We start from the raw sequence: 22935 nt of genomic DNA on the forward strand, positions 1-22935 counted from the left end.
CAAGACCCACGCTTTTGGGGGCCTGACGAGGTGCTGTTTCGTTCCTACCAACGGGTATACGCCCGAAGATGTTTAATTATTATTTAGTGGTCGTACCTTTTCAAACACACCTCACTCAGCTCTACCGGCAAATCTGATTACGTGAGCAGAGAGAAGATAAAAATTGATAACAAGATATATGTAATTCCCGATCATACTGACTGATTCAGTCATGAATTCTAGAAATTCCCCGCGCTGCGCGCGCTTAGGCGACAAACCAAACAAACTCCCAACGCATATCCTAAATAGCGGTAAACAGTGTATTGCCGAAGGGGGGTCTGGGGGGCGTCACCCCCCAGAAGTTCGGTCTATAACCATATGGGGGCCCACTACCAAAGTTTTGGGGGGGCTGGCGAAGTGCTGTTACGGCCCTGTGCATATATCATAGCATCTTATGAATACGTCGGAGCCAGAGCGACCCCTCAAATACCTGGCTCCAGCTCCGGTAAAAATGCACGGCTCCGGGGCTCCTAGCTCCAAAGCCCTGGTTGGAGATGCCAGTCAGGCCAACGTCATTGAGTCAGCACACCATATTCCGTTACACATTGTTCCGAAGTGTCGAGCACCAGCGGGGATGTCACGGTCACGGATATACCAGTTTTATGATCGCAATACAAACCAATGCCATTGCCTCCAACCCAACTCATGGCTTAACTCCTGCTTTGTGTGAGCACTGTAAAGAGCAGACCTGGGCAATGTTCGGCCGGCGAAAAGTAACCTGGCATTCAAGACATGAAACATATACTTCTGAATGATGTTAATCAGTGGACTAAAATCATTACCTGTAGAACTGGACCGGACATTTGTTCACTATGAAATTCGTGATTAAACGATGAACTGGCGGGCATGTCAAAAAAATAGAAACTTGAGGGCCGACGATCAAAATTCCAAAAAGATTCGTCAGGGGCGAACCCGTCCTTTTAGTTTATGGCTAGCACGTCGCAGTGGAGTATGATTTAAGTCGGCAATATGAAACAAAACGAAGACACTGGACTCCGAAAGCATTGCTAGTTTCCATCAACAACAAAGGTTATTTCACCAAGCTGCACATTGCGCAGGAGGCAGCGACCAGGAGAAGCTTTGTAGTAGCCTATACTGAATACATTTTAATGCGTTAATAAAAACCGTGTCTGGGGGTTAAAAACGAGTTTAAATATATCGTACTTACCTTTTTTTTAATTATGACGGCGAATAAATATTATTTTTTGTTAACTAAACGTCACTTTCACATTGCCTAATATCAAGTTTTCGCCTAAGCAGCATGTATTAACAATGTAATTCACTGCTTTCAATTTAGAAATACAATTAATACGCCTCAGAATATATATAGCTAAAAATTCTCATTCGGCCCGCCAACGTATTTTCTGCTTTTAATTTGGCCCGCGGGAAAAAAATTATTTCACAACACTGACCAAGAGACTTACTATATTCTGCACTCTCTTTCTTTAAAACTGTCTTCATAAAGACACAAACCATTTCTCATTACATTGCAAAGTCACTAGTTAGTGAAGTCTTTCGCAGCTCCTAATAATACGAAATATTTTAATTTGCGATCTATAAGTTGTGGTAATGCAATGTAATTCCATGTTAACAAAATGCACACAGATAATTACAAAAGCTATTAAGTTTAATGTCAACAACGTTTGGCGTGAAGGAGCTCTTCGTTATATTAAATGCTGAATGAGCCCAGAGTTCAACATCAACAGGGAAGTACGACACATGCCCATTTCAATCGAACGGCTGAATAGGGATATTTCCTCATGAGAACTCTCGAGCTATACAGTGGGGTATATGTATCCTGCGATGAATTTAGCACATCGAATATGTTTCTTTATTACGACTGGCGTATTCGTGACACGCTGTTATCGCACTTCCAAGCATCCATTGTATATTCATGAATATGCGTAATGAGGTCACGCAGTAAACTCGAACCATATCATATCCTGCTTACTTGCGAATTTATACAACTCCGTGGATACATGGTATCGTAGTATCTTGATTACCATCATTTGTCGTGGGCACAGGTAGAGGTGGTCAGTAACGAAGTACTTCTACTTTTTTGAAGTACTCAAGTAATTTTCCACTACTTGCAATACTTACTCATGTAAATCCTGGTTTCCGCTACTTCTACTTGGTAATATATTGTGGTTTCCTTACTTACATTTCGCTATTTAGAGTTTGTCAAGTAGAAGTAGACAAAGAGACTGGGGAATTTCGGGGCTCTATTCGCGGACCCGCAACAAGAAGATAATTTTCACAAAAGTTAAGTAAGGTCCAGAATTTTCGTCACGCTTCGCGAAAATTACTTATGAAGTGGCAAATATATTTTAACGAAAGTAGCGGTCCATATAATTTAGGTGGCGGGTGGCGTGGTTCTGATCACAGCGCATTGCTGGCTCATCAAAACGTTTGGAACTACCGTTTCGCAATCTAGCATCTACCTATCGTATCGAAATCTAGCAGCACATGGCGTGTCCCAACCGGGAAAAGTGCTATCTGACTTTTTTTAGCATTAGACCTGTTTTAGCAGACCACCGCTGAAGTTTGCCGGACGAAAGAAAGAAAACCTATTTTCCGCTTTTTAGGAATAGTATTTGTATTTCTTTTTTAATTCACAATATCACTACTTTGAGTTCTTTCAATTCATGTCAGTTCTATTGTCTGAAGAACATACACGTTGAAATTTATAACCATGTGTAGTATTACCTCTATATTCCGGAAGTAAAATTACAGTATATGGATTTTTACGACCCGCTATTTTTATTAACGTATACTAATCGCGCCCAGGGTTAACACAACTTCTCCGTATTGATCTTATTCTAAACTGCGGGCCTTATAATACGGGTGCGGGCGCCATGCCATCCAATTTTCTGAAACGGGGTGTTCGAGTAAACGAAAGCTTAAAATCGGTTTTCCATAGCAAAACTATCATTTGCATACAATGATGCGGTCATCCCTCCTGGGATGCATCAATATGAATCAAGTTCTCCACACCTTCCGCATAGCTCAATTTACAGCTTCCGATGTCCATGCGAACGTTTCTTACTGTTTCCAAAACTATTTCCTACTGTCTTACCTGAGTTGATTTAAAGCCGGTCAATTCTATACTTCTGCTTGAAGTAGTTTTAGGTTATAGGTTTTAGGTCCTTGAGTAGATTTTGGCGTTGCTACTTCTATTTGAGAAGCTTTATTGGCTACTTTGACCACCTCTGGGGACTGGACATGTATAGGTCTATCTAACACAGAAGAAAAGATCGATCAAATGTAAAGTTCCGTGATTATAGTATGCTCCCGGGTGCTAGCCTGCCAATGGAGTCGTGTCGAATGTGACATCGGGCATGGCTTCGGATCCATGTTCATTGAGGGACTTTTCGTCACCCTCATATAGTCTCACGAACAAGCGATAACCACCGTAGATGATGCCAGCAAATAATAAGCCTCCAAGGATGACAGTACCGAAACATGTAACAACCCCGATACCAGTTAGAGCTACGGCGCCCAAAGCACCGGCAACAAATAGCTTTGCGGTTACAGTCCCGGTAACTGCGCCGGCCGCGCCCAAACCAACTGCCAGACCCGCGAGGCCAGAGACTTTTCGCATTTTCGATTCCCTTCGGCCCTTTGCATCGGAACGCCATTTTTCCACTTTTTTAATAGCTTCCATTTTCTTGCTGACGCTGAGTTCAGAGTCATTCATCACTTTTTCCAAATATTTGTCAGCGAACTCGTTTATTTTGATGAACACGAGATGCTGAAAAGGATTGTACATCTGTTATTGTTATTTCTTGAGCGTTATATAATTATCGTCTGCAAGCTGAGGACTACTCTACTATAGCAGTAAGCATAGTTTAAAGGTGAACCCATTTACATATCTAGCAAGAACGTCAAAGCTAGTTTTTCCCGTGATTGTAAGTAAAATCTGGAACAAAATATAGTGTAATAACGAAGCCTGCGTAATAGTCTGCCTATAACATAGGCCTCGGTGGTCAAAGTAGTCAAGAAAGCTACTCAAGTAGAAGTAGAAGTACCGACGAAAAAATCTACTCAAGTACAAGTAGAAGTACTTCTTTCATAAGCAACCTGAAACTACTTGAAGTAGAAGTCGAATTGACTGACTTTAAAAGTACTCAAGTAAGTAAGTAGTTGTGAAAACGATTCTGATTGGATAGATCATAAAAAGGTGCAAATTGAGCTATGTGATAGGTGACGAGCTTGATTCATATTGATGCATACCCGCAGGTATCCAATTTTCGATAGCATAAGCATTCGTCCACATCATGGGATGAAAATGATAGTATTGATAAGGAAATGCGATGCTAATCCTCTGTTTTCTCGAACAGCACGTTTTGGAAAATAGCATGGTATGGCGCCATCCCCCATATTATAAGGCCCGTAGTTAAGTCGGAGAGCAATACGGAGAAGTTGTATAGGATACGGTGTAAACACTTTGCGCTATTAGTAAACGTTAATAAAAATATGGTGGACCGTAAAAATGCCGTATTGTGTAGCTTTATTTCCAGAAATTAAAGGCATTACTGCACTTGCTTTTATACTTCAACATGTATGCTATCCGGACAAAAGAACTGATATTAATTATAACTCAACTAAAGTAGGCTATATGATACTGGGAATTGAAAGTGAAATATATAAATACTACTTCTAAAAGCAGAATATGTATTTCATGTTTTTAGTCCAGAGAGTTTCAAAGGTGGTATGCTAAAACAGCTCTAAAACTAAAAAAAGAAAGTAAAAGTCCACTCTTCCAGATTAGGACACACCATGTACATATATGCTAGATTACGATGTGACAAGAAAATGCTAGATTGCGAAACATCAGTTTTAAACGTTATGATGAGCCATATATACTTATTAATTATTTTATATGGGCGAAGGGCGACAATGTGCTGTGAACGGATCCACGCCAACCTTCCAACTAAATTATATTCACCGATACTTTCGTGAAATCATACTGGTTACTCCGTATTCACTGCGCGCGAAGCGCGACGAAAATTCTGTGCTTTACTTGACTTTTATGAAAATTAAATGTTAATACTCGGTGAAAACAGCTTCGAAATTCCTCAGGCTATCTTCCTGATTGGAAGATTGAACTACTTCTACTTGACAAACTGAAAATAGCGAAAAGTAAGTAAGTAGATCACAAAATATTAAGAAGTAGAAGTAGAAGTAGCGAAAATTAGATCTACTTGAGTAAGTACCAGAAGTAGAGGAAAACTACTTGAGTGCTTCGAAAAAGTAGAAGTACTTCGTTACCGACCACCTCTGCTGATGACTAACTATCACAATGAATAGGAAAGTTTATGCTTCAAAACAGGTGGCTCATATCAGCTGTACGCAACTTGTAAATTGCATTCCTCTTGTGATGTCATAAGCAGATGCTCCTTCTCATCATTTAACGTATTGGTTAGGGATGGTGCGAGCCCCATGAAAGGTTCAGGTACATGTGAACAGGAACTTTTTTGAAAGGCTCTGTGTGAACGCGAACGTGAAGCTATGGCGTCACGCGACGTCATATTGATAATTCGAACCCTAAATTTCAATGACAAGTGATATACAAGATATCTAGCTAAAGTACATGCTGATTTTTCAAACGTCACTAAATTTATCAATTTGAGCAATCAAATGATGTGATATTCCCATAAAATCAATATCGTCCGTGACTTTGCTAATAATTTTGACGACGGCTTGCATGGAATATTACTATAACGCCTTAACGCACTGGTTCTTAACCTGGGGGTAATTACCCCCAAAGGGGTAAATTACCAATTCTTGGGGGGTAATTCAAATTGTTTTTCATATGCTTACATACCTGAAGTATTTTCATTGGCCAATATCAATGTAGGCCAACATATATTTTTCCAGCTTGTATGTAGGCTATTTCGTTTCACTGAATACACCAGTCCTGCTGTGATATCATAGTAACTATAGTGATTATGAATAACAGGCCCCAGTGTAGTTTAGTATAGAGCTAAGTAGATCTAATTCATTTTGCAGCAGTGCGGATCATACATTGTTGTGCATGCTGGTAAATTGAAAGACAACAAGGGGCGTCTAAGTTCAGCTTTACACCTATAATGCAGGAACAATATCGTAGAAATATAGTTGTTAGTATTGAAAAGTGTAGTGGTCTAGTCTAGTCATTAAAATTAAGTCTGAAATCATGAAAGTGCCTTCGAAGAAACGAGGGGAAGATTTTGGAACCTTTTGGGCTCGCCTTCAAAAATGGCCTTGAACTTTCTGATTGAATTTCCTTCAAATTATTGCTGTGGAGTAGGATTTTCTGCAATGGTATCTATCAAAACGAAATAAGTTTGCGATTGACAATTAGGATACATGAGATGCTGGTTATTTTTTCATCTTTCTCTGGATTTGACCACTTGATAACACGAAAACAGCATCAGCCTTCCCATTGTCTTGACATTTTCAACAGGCATTTTAGTGTACATTATGACGTCTTCATTGAGCTGTTTCGCAATTAATTGAGCGCAAGCTGCAATCTGTTATTTTTTGGAAAGGGGTAATTGCATCCCGTCATTTTCTTCTTGGGGGTAACGATATGAAAAAGGTTAAGAACCACTGCCTTAACGGTATCCGCCAGACCAGACAATGTGTTCAGCGTCTGACTATAGCAACATTGATATTGAGCAGAGTGTAAAAAGGGTTTCTATAATTGGTACCGATATCAGCCCATAAACAAGCTGTAGTAACCAACGCCCCAATCGCACGGATTTGGTTTTTATGATACAATAAACACATCAAATCTAGATGGATACCATACGCCCGCTAGATTTTACATTAAAGATTAGACATTTTACATTAGACAGCGATGTATTCTTTATATCAATTTCATTGATTGGTTTAAAAAGCATCATTCGCTGACTATCTACATCAGGGGTGTCAAACTCCAATTGCGTCGCGGGCCGGATTCAGACCTTCAAATCGGTCGCGTGCCGGACCAGTCACATTATTCCAAAATATTACCGCACAATCCATGCCCTAGTTGTGCACTTGAATACTCAATTATACAGCCTATGGATCAGAGGGGGCTATTTTATCAACACTTTTCTTCGCAAACAATGGAAGAGGCGAAATAACGATGATTATTTGATTGAATGCAGTTACATAAATTGCTGATAAAGTGACTTTAACGACGGTATACGTTGGCAAATTGCTACTATGCAACTATGGCTTTGTTTTAGTCGTAATCTGGCAACAGTCCAGTGTAAACGTTGTGAGGAATACACGATATTTAACTGTAAATGCAGACTTTGAAATTTGGTTCATTATTGTAATATTGCGAATCGTTTTTTTTTTCTGGAAGTTGAGGAGCTGTTAAGTCATTAGCGAAAATGAAGTATTTTGAATACATTTTTATGTAACAATTATGTTCTCCATGTAGCCTGCATATGCCGTTCTCTCACTGGGGTTTCACGTCTTTGAAAAGCTACGTTTTTCAACAAAACTCGGTGCTCAGTGTGCACTTTTTCCCTTCTCGGAATTAGATGTCAATGGCAGCGACTTGTTGCTGATGGTCATTACAGTGAAACCGTAACACCACTGCCGGATGGCTATAATGTGGCCTATGAACATACTTAGCATTTTCTGTCCTGAGAGATTATCTAATGAAATTAAATTCGCATTTGTCAGAAATGTGCTGGATAACACGGCCATTTTTCAAAGTCGCTTCGCGGGCCGGATGAAATCGTCTGGCGGGCCGTATGTTTGACACCCCTGATCTACATATAGTGTATTTCGTTCTTGGTGTTGTGTGATTGCGGCTTAAGATCACAGCAGAGAATTCACAAACGGAAAGCAGAATGTTTCCGGCAAACTTTACAACAAAGCAAATAACATTTCTGAGATGACAAGGCGCATGTTGTTTACTGTTGATTTTATTATGCTGCCAGTGCCATGCATAGAGATGGTCCGAAGTTAAAATGCAAAGAATTTCAACTAAAGATGTTATATTAACGTGAAAAATTGTAATATATGATAGAGGTTCACAGTGCAGAACCTGCTAAGCTTCGTTTGTGAACGTGAACCTCGAAATTTCTGAGGTCCACACACAGAACGCGAACTTGAACCTCACGTTCGCACCATCACTAGTATTGGTTCCTTTTGCAGTAGAACAGGTATCCAGCTTGTGATATCCGTCTATACTGATTCCTGAGGAAACCGCCGCGATACCTCAGGCATTTTGAATTGGTAATTCCTGTAAGATGCTTATAAATAGCGCACTGTAGGCTACATAATTGCAGGGGCGCAGCCAGAGAGTCTCGGGGGTCGATTTGAGAATCTCACATATGAGGTTTTTGTGTTACGTTTGGGCTATACCAATAATTTTGACTATACCGACAATTCTGATGTGAAGTCAAGATATAACTAATTGCAACAAAGTGGTTCATGAAAAACCGGAAGTGCATCATCACTAATTTTGTGCCCAAAATTTTCGAAGACATCCCCTTCATCACATCTGCCGGTTATTCTGGTCACGTGTTTAAAGAATTGATGAATATTTGACAGAAATATTATAACTAACTATTAATATTTTCGAGGTTGAAAAAAAAATTCGCACGATAGGCGCGACTGGAAAACGATAACTTTTCCTTTACCATTTATAATCGCGATTTTGGCACAATAGTAACCCTGCGGGATGTTCTGCTTCTACAATTAGATACTTTTATACGCAAGGTATATCTCAAGAAGTCCGTGATGGCATAGAATGCTACAGTGGCACTCTGCGGTGCGGAGTTCCCAGTCGTTATGTAACCACAAACATCAATATTTTCCGTCCAGAGGGGTCATGACGACATATCCTATAGGCCTATGTAATCGAAATATGGCCGTGATTTGAAAAAAGGTAAAACACCCCTGAATTAGGCTTACTACGGAATCTGTGTCAAGGGTGTACGAGTTTTAACTGAACGGTAAAAGGATGTATCACGACGAAAAGGGTTGAAGAGCACAGAGCTAAGCTACACTTCAAATATTTTTAATTTTGTCAAGTGGTAAGCAGCGTTCGGTTATATTTACATCAATTTTACTGTTTTACAAAACCAGACGATGTATTTACTCTGTCGCAGTATGCTGGTATAATTCCAAAAATTGCGTCGATTTGTGACTGGATCGCGAATATGCATATTGCAATTTTCTTCTTCTTTGGAGCTGAATTGTAATTTGCAAATAATGACCAATTTTATCTACATCAGGGGTGGCCAACCTTTTCGGTCAAAGGGTCACATGACATTTACGAACCACTTTAATGTTGATGACCCTTTTTGTCGTCCGATAGGTGCAAACCGATTTAGATAACATTGAAAACAAGATTTATATTACTACACTTTCAAATTGATAACGTTTATGTCATGAAAACTTTGTGTGCAACTGTGAAGTGTGCAATGCGTATTGATATCCTGGTCACGCGAAGCGCGAAATTTTTTCAAAGGTGATGAATGAATTCGATCAATAAATATGTTACTTGCATATATTGGGGTTCGCCTCTGTATACCACTGGGCTAATTTGGCAAGGACAGGCTTATTCGGCGTTTAGACATTTCAATATCGAAGGTTTCGGTGAACATGCCACTCTCATTTTGTGCAAATGTTTCATCGCCAACGATCTCGCTGCGAGCGCACAAGCGAAGTCGCATGTTGGACGACACGTTATCTCCTAATTGCGAATGTAGTTGGACCCAACTCTGTAAATTACGCGTATTTATAATTTTCAGGAGGGGGCCCCAATACTAAATGCAAAAATCGAGTGACAATAAATCATGCGAGGTGCTAAGAAAAATTTCAAGTCGAATAAATCTGCAACAAAATATTCTACTTTATGGTCATATACGAAGATCTGCGATAAATGTGGCTGGCCCCTGGTTACGTCAATGCGTCTGAACTGATGTTTTAGTCATCATCAAATTTCGCGGTCACTAATCAAATTTTGGTTGGCCTTGCAATTTTACCTGATGTTGTAACTAATTTCGAGAATTACCTCGCGGGCCAAACAAAACCTTCTCGTTAATAACAGTGATTGATGGTACAGAAAAATCCTATTTTACTTATTATTAGTAATAATTTAAAGATACCTTTGAAAGCAATTGTTTTCATAATAAAGAAGTTGGATTCGGAGACGGAGTGAAGGTCCTTTTCACAAACTCCGACTGCAGTCACTATAGTTTTCACAACTCCGACTCCAACTCCATTAAGCGAAAATTAGCCAAACTCCGAGTCCGACTCCACCGACTCCGACTCCGACTCCACCGCCCTGCTCGGTAATCCACTCGCCTTACGTCAACGATATATAGGCCAGAGTTACTCATCTATTTTTAGCGAAGCTCCGGTCTCAAAACTTTAATATTTGCTTAGGTCCATTTTAACCCTCGTGAAATTATTCACAGTCACACGAATGTAATACGGTATAACTTTATATAAAATCCAATTAAGCGGTATTAGCAAAAACAATAAGCGAAATGTATGTATTGTTCTGTTTATCATAGCTAGCGATAGCATTAGCATTTTCTTTATTCCTTGCTAATTCTTTAATATTGGTTCCAATGTGGTGAGAGCGAGTCGAGGGCAGTGGTGAAGGCCTTTACTGGTCACGCAGATGCGAAATCTATTCTTTATAAAGCTCATGTTTACAAGGGCTGACTAGAAGCTGTAAGTAAAGTCTGCGGAACAGAAAGAATAAAAACACTGCACTTTGTTTTTTGGAAATCCACGATAATGGATTTGGAGTTATCAAAATACAAAGTAGGCCTAATACAGAGACAGACAAGGTCCTGATTCAATAATCAAAAGGTCTGCATTCGGCCCGCGGTCCGCGAATTGAATAGCCCCGAAAAAGGTCAACTTGATGCATTCCTAGAATTGCTTAAGGCGATACAAGTCTTGATACAGCCGAATCTATTATCCTATAAATATAACGTACCTTGCTCTCTTCCTCGGACATTTCCGATTGAATTGTTTGTAGATTCGGATCCTGTTGTTTTAGATAAAATAGTGAGATGTTGATACACTCAACGACATAATAGTTGTAGAGGTATAAGCAAATTGGTCACTACTAAATCAAAATTATTTTACAAAATTTACTTTAACAACAAGTTGAAGTAAGTATTTTCAAGGCAGGTAGGCAGCTATCAGCTAAATAGTCGGTTGCTAGGTGTGTAGATTGTCGGAGTAGGGAGGGCTATAGATCTACGCTCTGTATTTATATTTGTTGAAAACCCCTAACATTTCCAGAATAACATTTCCTATATCCACAAGCATTGTCTGTTTCACACAGGTGCACTGCATAGAATTGGGAAGATGTTTTTATATAGTCAGTTGAAACACTTGAGGGAATAGCTTAAGCGAAATCATTGCTTTGAGTACTCGGAAAAGTTAGGAAGTCGTATCTTACCATGACCATGACCATGTCTATATACATGTTGCCCTCATTGAATTGCTGAAGCACAGTATATACATTATTTAATATTTACACTATACTATTACTGTTTATGCCAATGGTTCTGAACCATCGTAATTCATGCAAAATGTATGGGTTGCGTGATTCATGCTCATACTTTTAAATCACAAAGTCTCACTTCACCCAGTTTCATTACCTTAGATCAGGAGTAGAAAATGATTTAACCCAGGCGCCCAGCAAATAATAGGTTGGCGGGCCGAGTCAAAGTTTAAACTATATAAACTGGGGTAATGAGAAGGATTAATTTACAAAAAATATTAGTTATTCATTGTCATTATTTGAAGAGACTCTTTGGGGTACAGAACTTTAATATACATTTTAATAATATATTCATATTAAAACCCGAAGCTTTTCGAGCTGACACTTCTCAAGGGCAATCGTCAGCAAATGGAGAATTTCAAAAACATGCATCTAGCTACATTGCATACAACCAATTATGACGTCATAGGAACAAACAACATGAAATACAGGCAAACCGCGAGCGCAGCTAGTGGACAATCTTTAGATTCACTACAAATTCCTTCTGCTGACACAAGCGCGGTCGGTGGATTTTAATATAAGTCGATTCCAGTGCAGACAGATGGAAATTAGTGCGGCCTCTACCTAATATCGAAAATCTTTCATCGCGATAGTTTTTAGCGCAAGTTGCATTCTCAGCCAAATGCTTGCCGATGGCAGAGTTCATAGCCATGGCCTGATTACGTTCTAGTATTCGGAGATCAGTTACGGCTGCGTCTTCGCGAGAGTCCAATATGCGTGATCTAATAACGCTAGGGACATGTTGTTTGATGCGTTCCTGCAAGCGCTGAGTTGTTCTTCCCACGTACCGACAATCACAGTGGCACTTGAAATCATAGACTATATTGCTTTGTTGAAAAGCTGAGAATGCAACTTGCGCTAAAAACTATCGCGATGAAAGATTTTCGATATTAGGTAGAGGCCGCACTAATTTCCATCTGTCTGCACTGGAATCGACTTATATTAAAATCCACCGACCGCGCTTGTGTCAGCAGAAGGAATTTGTAGTGAATCTAAAGATTGTCCACTAGCTGCGCTCGCGGTTTGCCTGTATTTCATGTTGTTTGTTCCTATGACGTCATAATTGGTTGTATGCAATGTAGCTAGATGCATGTTTTTGAAATTCTCCATTTGCTGACGATTGCCCTTGAGAAGTGTCAGCTCGAAAAGCTTCGGGTTTTAATATGAATATATTATTAAAATGTATATTAAAGTTCTGTACCCCAAAGAGTCTCTTCAAATACTTCCGAAAACGGTACAACAAGCAGCAGCTAAATACCATCAATACGCTGATAAAGAGTCGGGGAAGATTGAGAACAGCTTTATCTACAACAGCCTTTCTGAAGGCTTGCATCGCCAAAAAGACGTTACCGAAGTTTATCAAAGGTAGGATAGAGAGGTCTCGTGCACGCCTCACCCCAAATATTGAGCGTGCATTTATACATGATGAAATCGACAAGAACAACAAGTTGCTTGCTACCTTACATCGTATATGTCGGTCACTACAGAAAGAAATTCGTGGATTTTTGTCATTCTTTGATTTGATTCGGTTCACCCGGTACCTGGCATCTATAGATACCATAAAGGAAAAAGAGAACTTGGCTAAGAATGAACGTAACTTGAGCCGTCTTATTACCCAACGCTTTGGTAACAATGCTAGTCCTGACGGGAAAAATATTGTTAACTTATCGGACTACAAGCTCACGCCCACTGAAGAGTTCGTACTGTCTCATGGTCTCAACTTTTGTTTACCACCTACTACCATAAAAAGTGAAGAGGTATTCGCAGAATTTGAAGTGTTAATGGCTCAACTATATCATCGCAAGGCGAACTCCGCTGATAATTTGCCTGCCCTCAAAGCAAGATTGAGTGATTTGGCACATGCCTATTGTGGATATCCTATTGATTCGGAAAATTTTTTAATGACGAAGGAATGTTTTCGTGCAATAAAAGCATTGCGACAGAATCCAGACATTCACATTAGCAAACCGGATAAGGGCTCTGGGGTTGTAATCCTAAACAAACGGGATTACATACTCAAAATGGAAGCAATCTTGGGTGACCAATCAAAATTCAAGACACTTGGTCCCGCTGCTGAATTCGATAACATCGCCAAGATCGAAAGACGGATACAGCGCCGACTATTCAGCCTCAAGAAAAACGGCTCCATATCACCTGCGGTCTATGCCTCCATCAGACCGGTCGGGGCACAGAGGCCACGTATGTACGGACTGCCAAAAACTCATAAAACCAATGTGCCCGTTCGACCAATTCTTTCTATGATTGGATCGGCGCAGCACAAGCTCGCGAAGTGGCTTATCGATGTTTTGGAACCAGTGCGTTCCATGTATGATTCGCATTGCGTCGCTGATTCGTTTACATTCGCGCACGAGATGAAAACCACCGACCTTCCAAACCCGAATATGTTTCTCGGTTCTTATGATATCGTTAGCCTCTTCACGAACGTGCCGCTGAAGGAGACCATTGATATCTGTGCGGACGCGCTATATGGTGGTGGTGATTTAGCACCACCTTCCTTCTCGCGTAAAGTGTTCGTTGAACTTCTTAATACGGCTACTTGCTCTGTTGAGTTTAGTTTTAACGATACCATCTACATGCAAACCGACGGTGTAGCTATGGGTAGCCCTCTTGGCCCGATTTTAGCCAATATATTTGTGGGATTCCATGAAAACAGACTTTTCGCCGCAGATGAAACCAAGCCTCCATTCATGTACCGTCGCTATGTCGACGACACCTTCGTTATCTGTCAAAATGAGACGGAGTTCGATGATTTCTTCGTTAACTTGAATTCTCTACACTCGTCTTTAAAATTCACATTTGAAAAAGAGCGTGCTAACTCGTTACCATTCTTAGACGTTCTGGTGGAAAAACGGGGTGTTAGCTTTGTCACTTCGGTTTACCGGAAGCCAACGTTTACAGGGCATTACATACGCTGGAATTCTTTTAGCCCGAATCGCCGTAAACTAAATTTGATTGGCACATTGGTGCACAGAGCCTTGATGATTTGTTCGGATGTAAAATTAAACGCGGAGCTAGAATATATCCGCAAAATTCTAATCGATAACGGCTACCCCGAACACATCATCAAAAGTTCTGTGGACAGAAAACTCAGTAATTTCAATCCCAACAAATCACAAAACACAAACACACGGTCTGAGGAAAATGTATATATACATTTGCCGTGGCTGGGCCCCATCTCTTCCCGGTTTGAAAAACAATTGATTTCTGCTGTAAATCGCTGTTACGATAACGTAAAAACTAATGTTGTGTTTACCACCAAACAATTGCTTCCTGCAACGCGCAAAGATGTTCTTCCTGCTTTTCAACAAAGCAATATAGTCTATGATTTCAAGTGCCACTGTGATTGTCGGTACGTGGGAAGAACAACTCAGCGCTTGCAGGAACGCATCAAACAACATGTCCCTAGCGTTATTAGATCACGCATATTGGACTCTCGCGAAGACGCAGCCGTAACTGATCTCCGAATACTAGAACGTAATCAGGCCATGGCTATGAACTCTGCCATCGGCAAGCATTTGGCTGAGAATGCAACTTGCGCTAAAAACTATCGCGATGAAAGATTTTCGATATTAGGTAGAGGCCGCACTAATTTCCATCTGTCTGCACTGGAATCGACTTATATTAAAATCCACCGACCGCGCTTGTGTCAGCAGAAGGAATTTGTAGTGAATCTAAAGATTGTCCACTAGCTGCGCTCGCGGTTTGCCTGTATTTCATGTTGTTTGTTCCTATGACGTCATAATTGGTTGTATGCAATGTAGCTAGATGCATGTTTTTGAAATTCTCCATTTGCTGACGATTGCCCTTGAGAAGTGTCAGCTCGAAAAGCTTCGGGTTTTAATATGAATATATTATTAAAATGTATATTGTCATTATTGAAAACACGGTAAAATATGAATCACTTTCAACTCTTCAATGACTTTAACCACCAACCACTTTTTTTCTATTAGGAAGCGAAAATGTTTTGGGATAACACAAAGGTGATCCCGAGCTGTGTGTAGATTGGTGGACTGGTTATCGTCATTGTTGTTGTCTTAGGTATTCGTGTTGTTGGTCAACTACATTTACACCAGGCCAGTTTTCTTCATTATAATTCCATAAATACCGACTTGTAGCACGGCCAACTTCTAGTGTCTAAATCACAATTTTTTAGCTTGCGCTTCTTGATGTAAGAACCATGCAATGTCCAAGCAGTCTTGCTTCAGTTAGGATATTGCAGTACGTTGACCATAAACCATGTCACTATTTGTTTCATTTGACCGTTTATGATTCACCATGAGCAGACGATGGGCCGTTTACAACGGTAGGATTATAAAGTAGGCTACAAGCTGTAAATTATCAAATGATAAGTTTACAGACAGCGCAAAATCTACGATACAAACGAAATGTAGAGGTCAAAAAATGTTTGATTTTGTAAACAATTTTGACAAATTTTGACCTAACGCTACAATTTTGACCTAATTGTGACTTTTTTTGACATGTCAAAAAAAATCGCCCTAGTTATCAAATATATTCATATTTATGTACATACGCTCACACCATACGTGAAGAGGTGCATGAGCTGAGCAAAACAACGTTAAATGGGTTTTCGACTCGAAGAAGGTTGAGGCGCACTGCTCTACCCCATTGTCTTTAGTACAGCTGTAATGCGCCAAACCATCGAAATTTTGGAAAAGGGGCGCTGGAAAAAGAAAGGTTAACAACTGCTGGTCTGTACTAAACTACTCACATTTTGTTCAGACAAATCCTTGATTTTATCCTTTAGCTCCTTAATCGTCTGTTCGTCTTGCGCTCTCTGCGTTTCGAACCTTTTTTCCATCTCTTCAAATTTTCGCTTCATACTTTTTTGACTTTCGTACATTTCGCGGACCATCTTATTATAAGTCTCTTGGTCATCGCCTTGGGCGGGAATTGCCATTCCCTGAAAAAAGTGTGGTGCAATTCAGAATTGTTCCTATGAAGCGCCATGTAGAAGGATGTTCGACGTTCGTGTTCGTAATATGCCTAAACGCGCTGTAAGGGCTCATTAGAAATTGAATCAAGTCTTAGCATGGTAATCTCGCATATGAGATGGAGTTGAAGGTATTGTGTCCTTACACGCGCAAATACCAGAACTTGCATCTACTGAATATTCCTTGCGTCCTTGCGGAATTGTGACCCTGTTAGAAAATCCGATAGTTTGGCCACAATCAATCATCACATGCCTTCGGACTAAAACGAAGATGTAGCCAATTTCGATGAATCAACGTCATTATTCAACGAGGCCAATATACTATATGTTGAATACCATCGACACACTGAGTCAAGAGTCAAGAAACGTTGGTAGCCTAGTCCACGAAGCCTATACTACCGTAATAGATGGACGAAGGGAAGTATAAGGCCATCGCTCGAGGCCTGTAATGACGCCATGACAAGCCATGTCGGTAAAGCCAAATGTGTATTGCATGGTACGATGAAACTGCGAAATGATGGTACGATAATATTGCCGTACCAGCACGAAATTTAGGGTTGCATTTAAAACAAAAACCAATTTTAAAAAAACAGGTTTGAAACATGGCCCTTGTTTAAAACACGTTTTTAGTGTTTGCTTTTTTATCAAGCCATGACGTCATGAGCCCCTAATTGCGAAGGGGAGACACTACGAAACATCGTTAGAGTCCCTGATATTACTATGTATATTCGAGGTATATATATCCCCTTTCCCTTTCCATGCATGAAAGAAATCGACAACCATGTAACCAATGGAGAGAGATATAGCGTCCTAGATAGCTGATGCATCATACGTGTAAGGAAACCGATGTGAGCTGCGGATACTTACAGGTGAAGAGACAAATCCAACACCAGCGAGTTGATCCATATTTCTCGATGATCGATTAGAACATTAAAATACAGTAAACCCTAATTAATGCCTAATATAGAAAGAGGTGACGTCATATCCCATTAGTCGTGATGTAGGACAGGTATAACGACAGGTGTGTCCGTCTGTCCGACACGTGGTCCCTCCTGTATTTCATGAAACGACTTTCTATTACATTTTCATTTGTGTGCCTTGGAGTCAAATTTTACCAAAATACACCAGCCAAGGCTGTGTCAATAAAAGGAGTTTGTGTACCATCTAAAAATAGTACATTGAATGCTCTTTTATTCGAAATTTCATGCTGGTGACGTCATATCTTGTGATACGATTGTTGATGTACAATGTTCTTTCCAATTCTCCACTAGTTGCTGACGATTACCCCTGACTATAGTTTCAGCCGAAAATATTCGGGTTCATTTCAATATCAATATACTACTGAACTTTTTATTATTATCAACCGGATTGACTGCGCAATTTATAACGAACTAGAAATTTAGCGTATTCGCTTACTTACTTCTCTGCACTTGCACAGTACAAGAGCTCCGAGTTCACCAGTGTTGGATCAAGTCATCATTACCTTCTAGTCACAAGTCATTGCAGATTTTGACTCGAAGTTAGTCAAGTCCAACGATTTTCGAAGGTGACTCAAGTCAAGTCAGGTCACTATGTTTTTGGAGATGACTCGATTCAAGTCACGAGTCGAGTCAAGTCAAGTTGAATTTTCGAAGTCGCTGTATTTTGGCTGCTGTTTTAAATACAGATCGAATCCCTATTTTTTCTGAATCGACGAACGAATATACACGCAAAAGGCGCTGTATTGCTCACGCATACGTAGAACTGCTAAACTACGCAAGTAGCGGTATAGCCCACTCTATAATTATCAGGCAAGTATAGAATAGAATACGATTCCTCACAAACAAATTGATATGATGCAATACCACCGCCCACCCACACATCCATGATATACAATGGATGATCCAATTGTTGATGAGTAATATAAAGGTATAAACAATATTCGTTTGATTTAAATCAGAGGTCTCAAACTCAAATGTGCTCGCGGGCCAATTTCTTAATTTTTGATGACTCTACGGGCCGCAGCATCAATAATAGGGGTATTAAATGTAAAATATCCAAGTAGGCCTTATCTGACGGCCCCTTGTAGACAGGCATTCCACAAACATCGTGAAAATGTAATTTACTAATATTCTATTCACGCTTGGCACGAAAAAAACACATTTTCAAATATTTGAATAAATAGTTTTTGTGCGGGCATAATTTGTTAAAATAATGAGTTATAGGCCTAGACGGTCCGTGGACATATTAGCATGCGACACAATAGCAAGCGACACTTGAGCATGCGACACTTGAGCATAGCGACTTTTGGTCATGGCGACTCGTGGGCATGTAGACACATGAGCACAGAGACATATTAACATGAGGACATATTAGCATGGGGACACATGAGTATAGGGACACACGAGCATGGATACACGTGAGCATAGGGACACATCAACATGGTGACAATTTAGTAAGTGCCACTTGAGCATGGTGACACATGAGCATGCGATACATGAGCCTTGACGACACATGAGCATGGGTACACACGAGCATGGGCACACATGCGCATATGGACACATGGGCATGGGGACAAAAGAGCAAAGTGGCACATGAGCTAGGGGTTACGTACGCATGCGACACTTGAGCATGCGACACGTGGATATGCAGACACTTGCGCATGCGCCACATGGGTATGCAGACACTTGCGCATGCGACACTTGAGCATGCGACACTTGAGCATGCGTCACTTGAGCATGCGACATTTGAGCATGCGACACTTGAGCATGCGACATTTGAGCATGCGACACTTGAGCATGCGACACTTGAGCATGCGACATTTGAGCATGGTACACTGGAGCATGCGACATTTGAGCATGTGACACTTGAGCATGTGACCGTATAGATTTGTCTGAAAAGCTCCAAAATTCGCGGTAAAGCCATAAAGGTTGTCATTGCTCCACATGTATTGGAATCCTTTACACGTATCAGACGAACTAAAAGAATATATCCTTTTGTGAGACGAAAGCGATTCCAAATTCGCATTTCCACACGGGACTTATCATTTCATTTTGCGGGTCTCATTTGATAGGAAAGTTTTACGTGCCGTGGGTGGGTAGGGGGAGCATTAGGGTTCGAAGTGGGTTAGGGTCCATGTTGGGGTTAAGGTATCCCGAGATTAGGGTCGGGGTGATGGGTATTAGGGTTGTGAGGGGGATATTAGGGCTGGTTAGGGTTAGGGTTAGGGTTAAGGTTAAGGTATATCAAGATTAGGGTCAGGGTTAGGGTTTGCGTTAGGGATAAGGTATCCCAAGATCAGGGTTGTGGGTGATGGATATTAGGGTTGGTCAGGGTTAGGGTTGGGGTTAAGGTATCCCAAGATTAGGGTTGGGGTTGAAGGGTAATCGGGTTGGGAGGGGGATGTTAGGGTTGGTTGGTTAGGGTTAGGGTTAGGGTTAAGGTTATGGTATCCCAAGATTAGTGTTAGGGTTTGCGTTAGGGTTAAGGTATCCCAAGATTAGGGTTGGGGTTGAAGGGTAATCGTGTTGGGAGGGGATATTAGGGTTGGTTAGGGTTAAGGTTATGGTATCCCAAGATTAGTGTTAGGGTTTGCGATAGGGTTAAGGTATCCCAAGATTCAGGGTTGGGGTGATGGGTATTCAAGTTGGTTAGGGTTATATGACAAATGATCAAGTGTCGCATGCTCAAGTGTCGCATGCTCAAATGTCGCATGCTCAAGTGACGCATGCTCAAATGTCGCATGCTAAAATGGCGCATGCTCAAGTGTCGCATGCTCAAATGACGCATGCTCAAGTGACGCATGCTCAAATGTCGCATGCTCAAATGTCGCATGCGCAAGTGTCGCATGCTCAAATGTCTCTTGCGCAAATGTCACATGCGCAAGTGTACGCATGCTCATTTGTCATCATGCTAATATGTAACCATGCTCATATATCACCATGTACAAGTGCCAACATGCTGAAGTGTCCCAATGGTTATGTGGCCCCATGCTCACGTGTTACCATGCCCATATATAACCATGTTGATTAGTCCCCATGCTAATGTGTAACCATGCTCAAGTGTCGCATGCTAATCTGTTTCCATGCCCATGTGTCCCCTTGCTCATGTTTCACCCTGCTGATATGTCCCCATGCGCATGTGTCCCCATGCTCATGTGTCCCTATGCTCATGTGTTACCATGCTAATGTGTCCTCATGCTATAGCGTCGCATGCTTAACTGTCGTTTTTCATTGTGTCGCATGCTCATATGTCGGGCAACCGCCTAGACATCATGCGAGAGGACGCATGATGACATCGTAAAAGCTGTCGGGTTATAATATTGCAGCTAGTGGAACTTTGACGTGCCACAATTTCATGTAGAATATTTTTGAATTTACTAAAGATTGATCTGATATCAGTGCATGTGAGCGGTGTAGCCTAATCGAGGTTTCTGATATAGTCGTGATAAGTAGGGTATTGTTACTGTCATTGCCAAAGTCAAATTAAACCTGCGTTAGATTTTCTTCGATTAATATTGGAACAGATCAATAGCAACTTAAATATAATCATTATTGTTCCATAGTAATAGCATTGTTTCGTAACCATTTTAGCGATCGTACTCCTTGTGCTTTCAATAAGATTTCCCGTGCCCCCTGTCCCTTTTCAACTCAATTTCTGTTGTTGCGTCCGTAGGATTACCAAGTCACTATTCCGAGTCGCAATTCCGTGTCTGATTTTAACGTTTGACCCGACTCAACTCAAGTCATTTTTAGTTTATCACCCAGTCAATCCAAAATCGCATAATTTGACGAAAGGCCGCACCAAACAAAATCACAATTTCCAGTCACGAATCATCAGCGGGTCATGTTTCATCATCACGAACCTGAAATGTGACGTAATAGCGATCTTCCACCGCATCGCATGGTAGATTTTAGAAGTGATGTGATAGCGAAGTTTGTTGAGATTTCAGGTTTTTGTAGTAGTTTTAGAGTGAATTTTATGTTCTTAAATCTAAACAATATATATGATACTTGAATATATTTTCGAAGGCTTGAAATCCCAAAATGCCTTCGCGGGCCGCACAAAACGTTCTCGCGAGCCGCGTGTTTGAGACCTCTGATTTAAATCATACAAGCGAGTCGTTAATATGAGCACTGGCCACTATGAGCAGTTTATAGAACAGAGACACATTATTGATATTCGATTACTTTACTACTAGTTTACGACAACATAAACTGTGAGCTCCGGTCGCTGGGTTTGTGGTCAATTTATTTGAGATATAACAATGAAGGCTCGGTCAAACGCACAATCATTGATTGATTGGTTGCTCCCACAGCCCACAACAGCGTATCGCTCACAAGCCGAAAGTATGCAAGATACAGCGATTTAGTCGACATCGATTACTTGATGACTTGAAATTGACTCGTAAATTTTGCTTCGAGTAACGATTCAATCCACATTGCTGAAATTTAAACACTCCTGCTGCCTACTTTATATAATAGCCAAATAGCTATTTTGTGAGGAAGGCTTACAGGTTGAACCGAATTATATACATATATTGTATATAATCGTTCCATGGAATTGCTACATATTAGGATATACTACACGGCACAGTGGATGCAGATGTCAATGGCAAGTGCATTATGTAAACACTGCTGAGATAGTGTAATGGTTATGCGTCCGGCTTCTCGAGCGGTAGGTCGTGGGTTCGATCCCCGGCCGGGTCATACCAAAGACTCGAAAATTGGTATCCGCAGCTATCCAGCGATCACGGATAGCATGGAGGAGAAATAAAAACGGGGGCGCAGACTAGATGACCTCATGGGGCCGTATCGCAACTCCGTCGTCAAAGCATCTCGATGGTGCAGGCGAAAAAAAATATCATATCTCTCTCTCTCTGCCATCATTCATCAATCTCATCATCTCAAGACTAAGGACGATTATGACGATGACTCCGCAACCCAACTATGATATCCAGAGCGCGTACGGCTCGGACACCGTCACTCAAGCATTCATGACACATGTGAAATGCCGTCCGTCTCTATTCTCCGACTCTCTGTACCATTGCCTTCACATTTTATGGGCGGCGGAAACTATTCAGTAATCAATAGCCTACTGTGATATTTCGGTGTGTTGACGGGGCCGCTATTTTTCATATACCTATTTTGTCGATGTCATACATATTGCACACGAAAACCATTTTGAAGTTGAAGGAAAATGTCTGGTATTTTCGTGAATGCAGTTTTTGAAGTCCGCATGTCGCAAATGTAATGGGCATATTGCGCAGTGTCGAATGGTTAGTTATAATCGATTGCTTTGCGATTATTCAGAGTATTTTGACAACGACGGTCATTTGAGTCTGTCCTCTCTGCATTTTCATTTGGCGTGATACCTTCATAGGTCGCGCCAATTCAGTTCACCAAAGCAACTCGTTTTTGTG

The 22935-nt window shown here is 40.8% G+C and overlaps 1 protein-coding gene across 1 annotated transcript; it reads right to left on the reverse strand.

Annotated features, from left to right (window-relative positions):
• Positions 1 to 1596: 1596 nt before the first annotated feature.
• On the reverse strand, positions 1597 to 17533 carry LOC145438201 (uncharacterized). The gene is made up of 4 exons (XM_080315585.1): positions 17403 to 17533; positions 16314 to 16505; positions 10988 to 11038; positions 1597 to 3790 (listed from the first exon to the last, which is right to left on the reverse strand). The coding sequence occupies exons 1-4, from the start codon at positions 17439 to 17441 to the stop codon at positions 3338 to 3340; spliced, it is 735 nt and encodes a 244-aa protein (XP_080171711.1). The 5' UTR covers positions 17442 to 17533; the 3' UTR covers positions 1597 to 3337.
• Between the last annotated feature and the right edge of the window lie 5402 nt (positions 17534 to 22935).

This window comes from Botryllus schlosseri, chromosome 4 (assembly GCF_051294905.1).
Source record: "Botryllus schlosseri isolate E-star chromosome 4, Bs_hap1, whole genome shotgun sequence".
Lineage (NCBI taxonomy): Eukaryota > Metazoa > Chordata > Ascidiacea > Stolidobranchia > Styelidae > Botryllus > Botryllus schlosseri.

What these genes read in the sequence shown, in the direction of transcription:
- LOC145438201 (XM_080315585.1), bottom strand. Translation starts at nt 17,441, where the DNA reads ATGGATCAACTCGCTGGTGTTGGATTTGTCTCTTCACCT. An exon ending in AGGATTTGTCTGAACAAAAT is followed by an intron (nt 11,039 to 16,313) that starts GTGAGTAGTTTA and finishes CTAAAACAACAG; the next exon opens with GATCCGAATCTACAAACAAT. An exon ending in TGTCCGAGGAAGAGAGCAAG is followed by an intron (nt 3,791 to 10,987) that starts GTACGTTATATT and finishes AATCCTTTTCAG; the next exon opens with CATCTCGTGTTCATCAAAAT.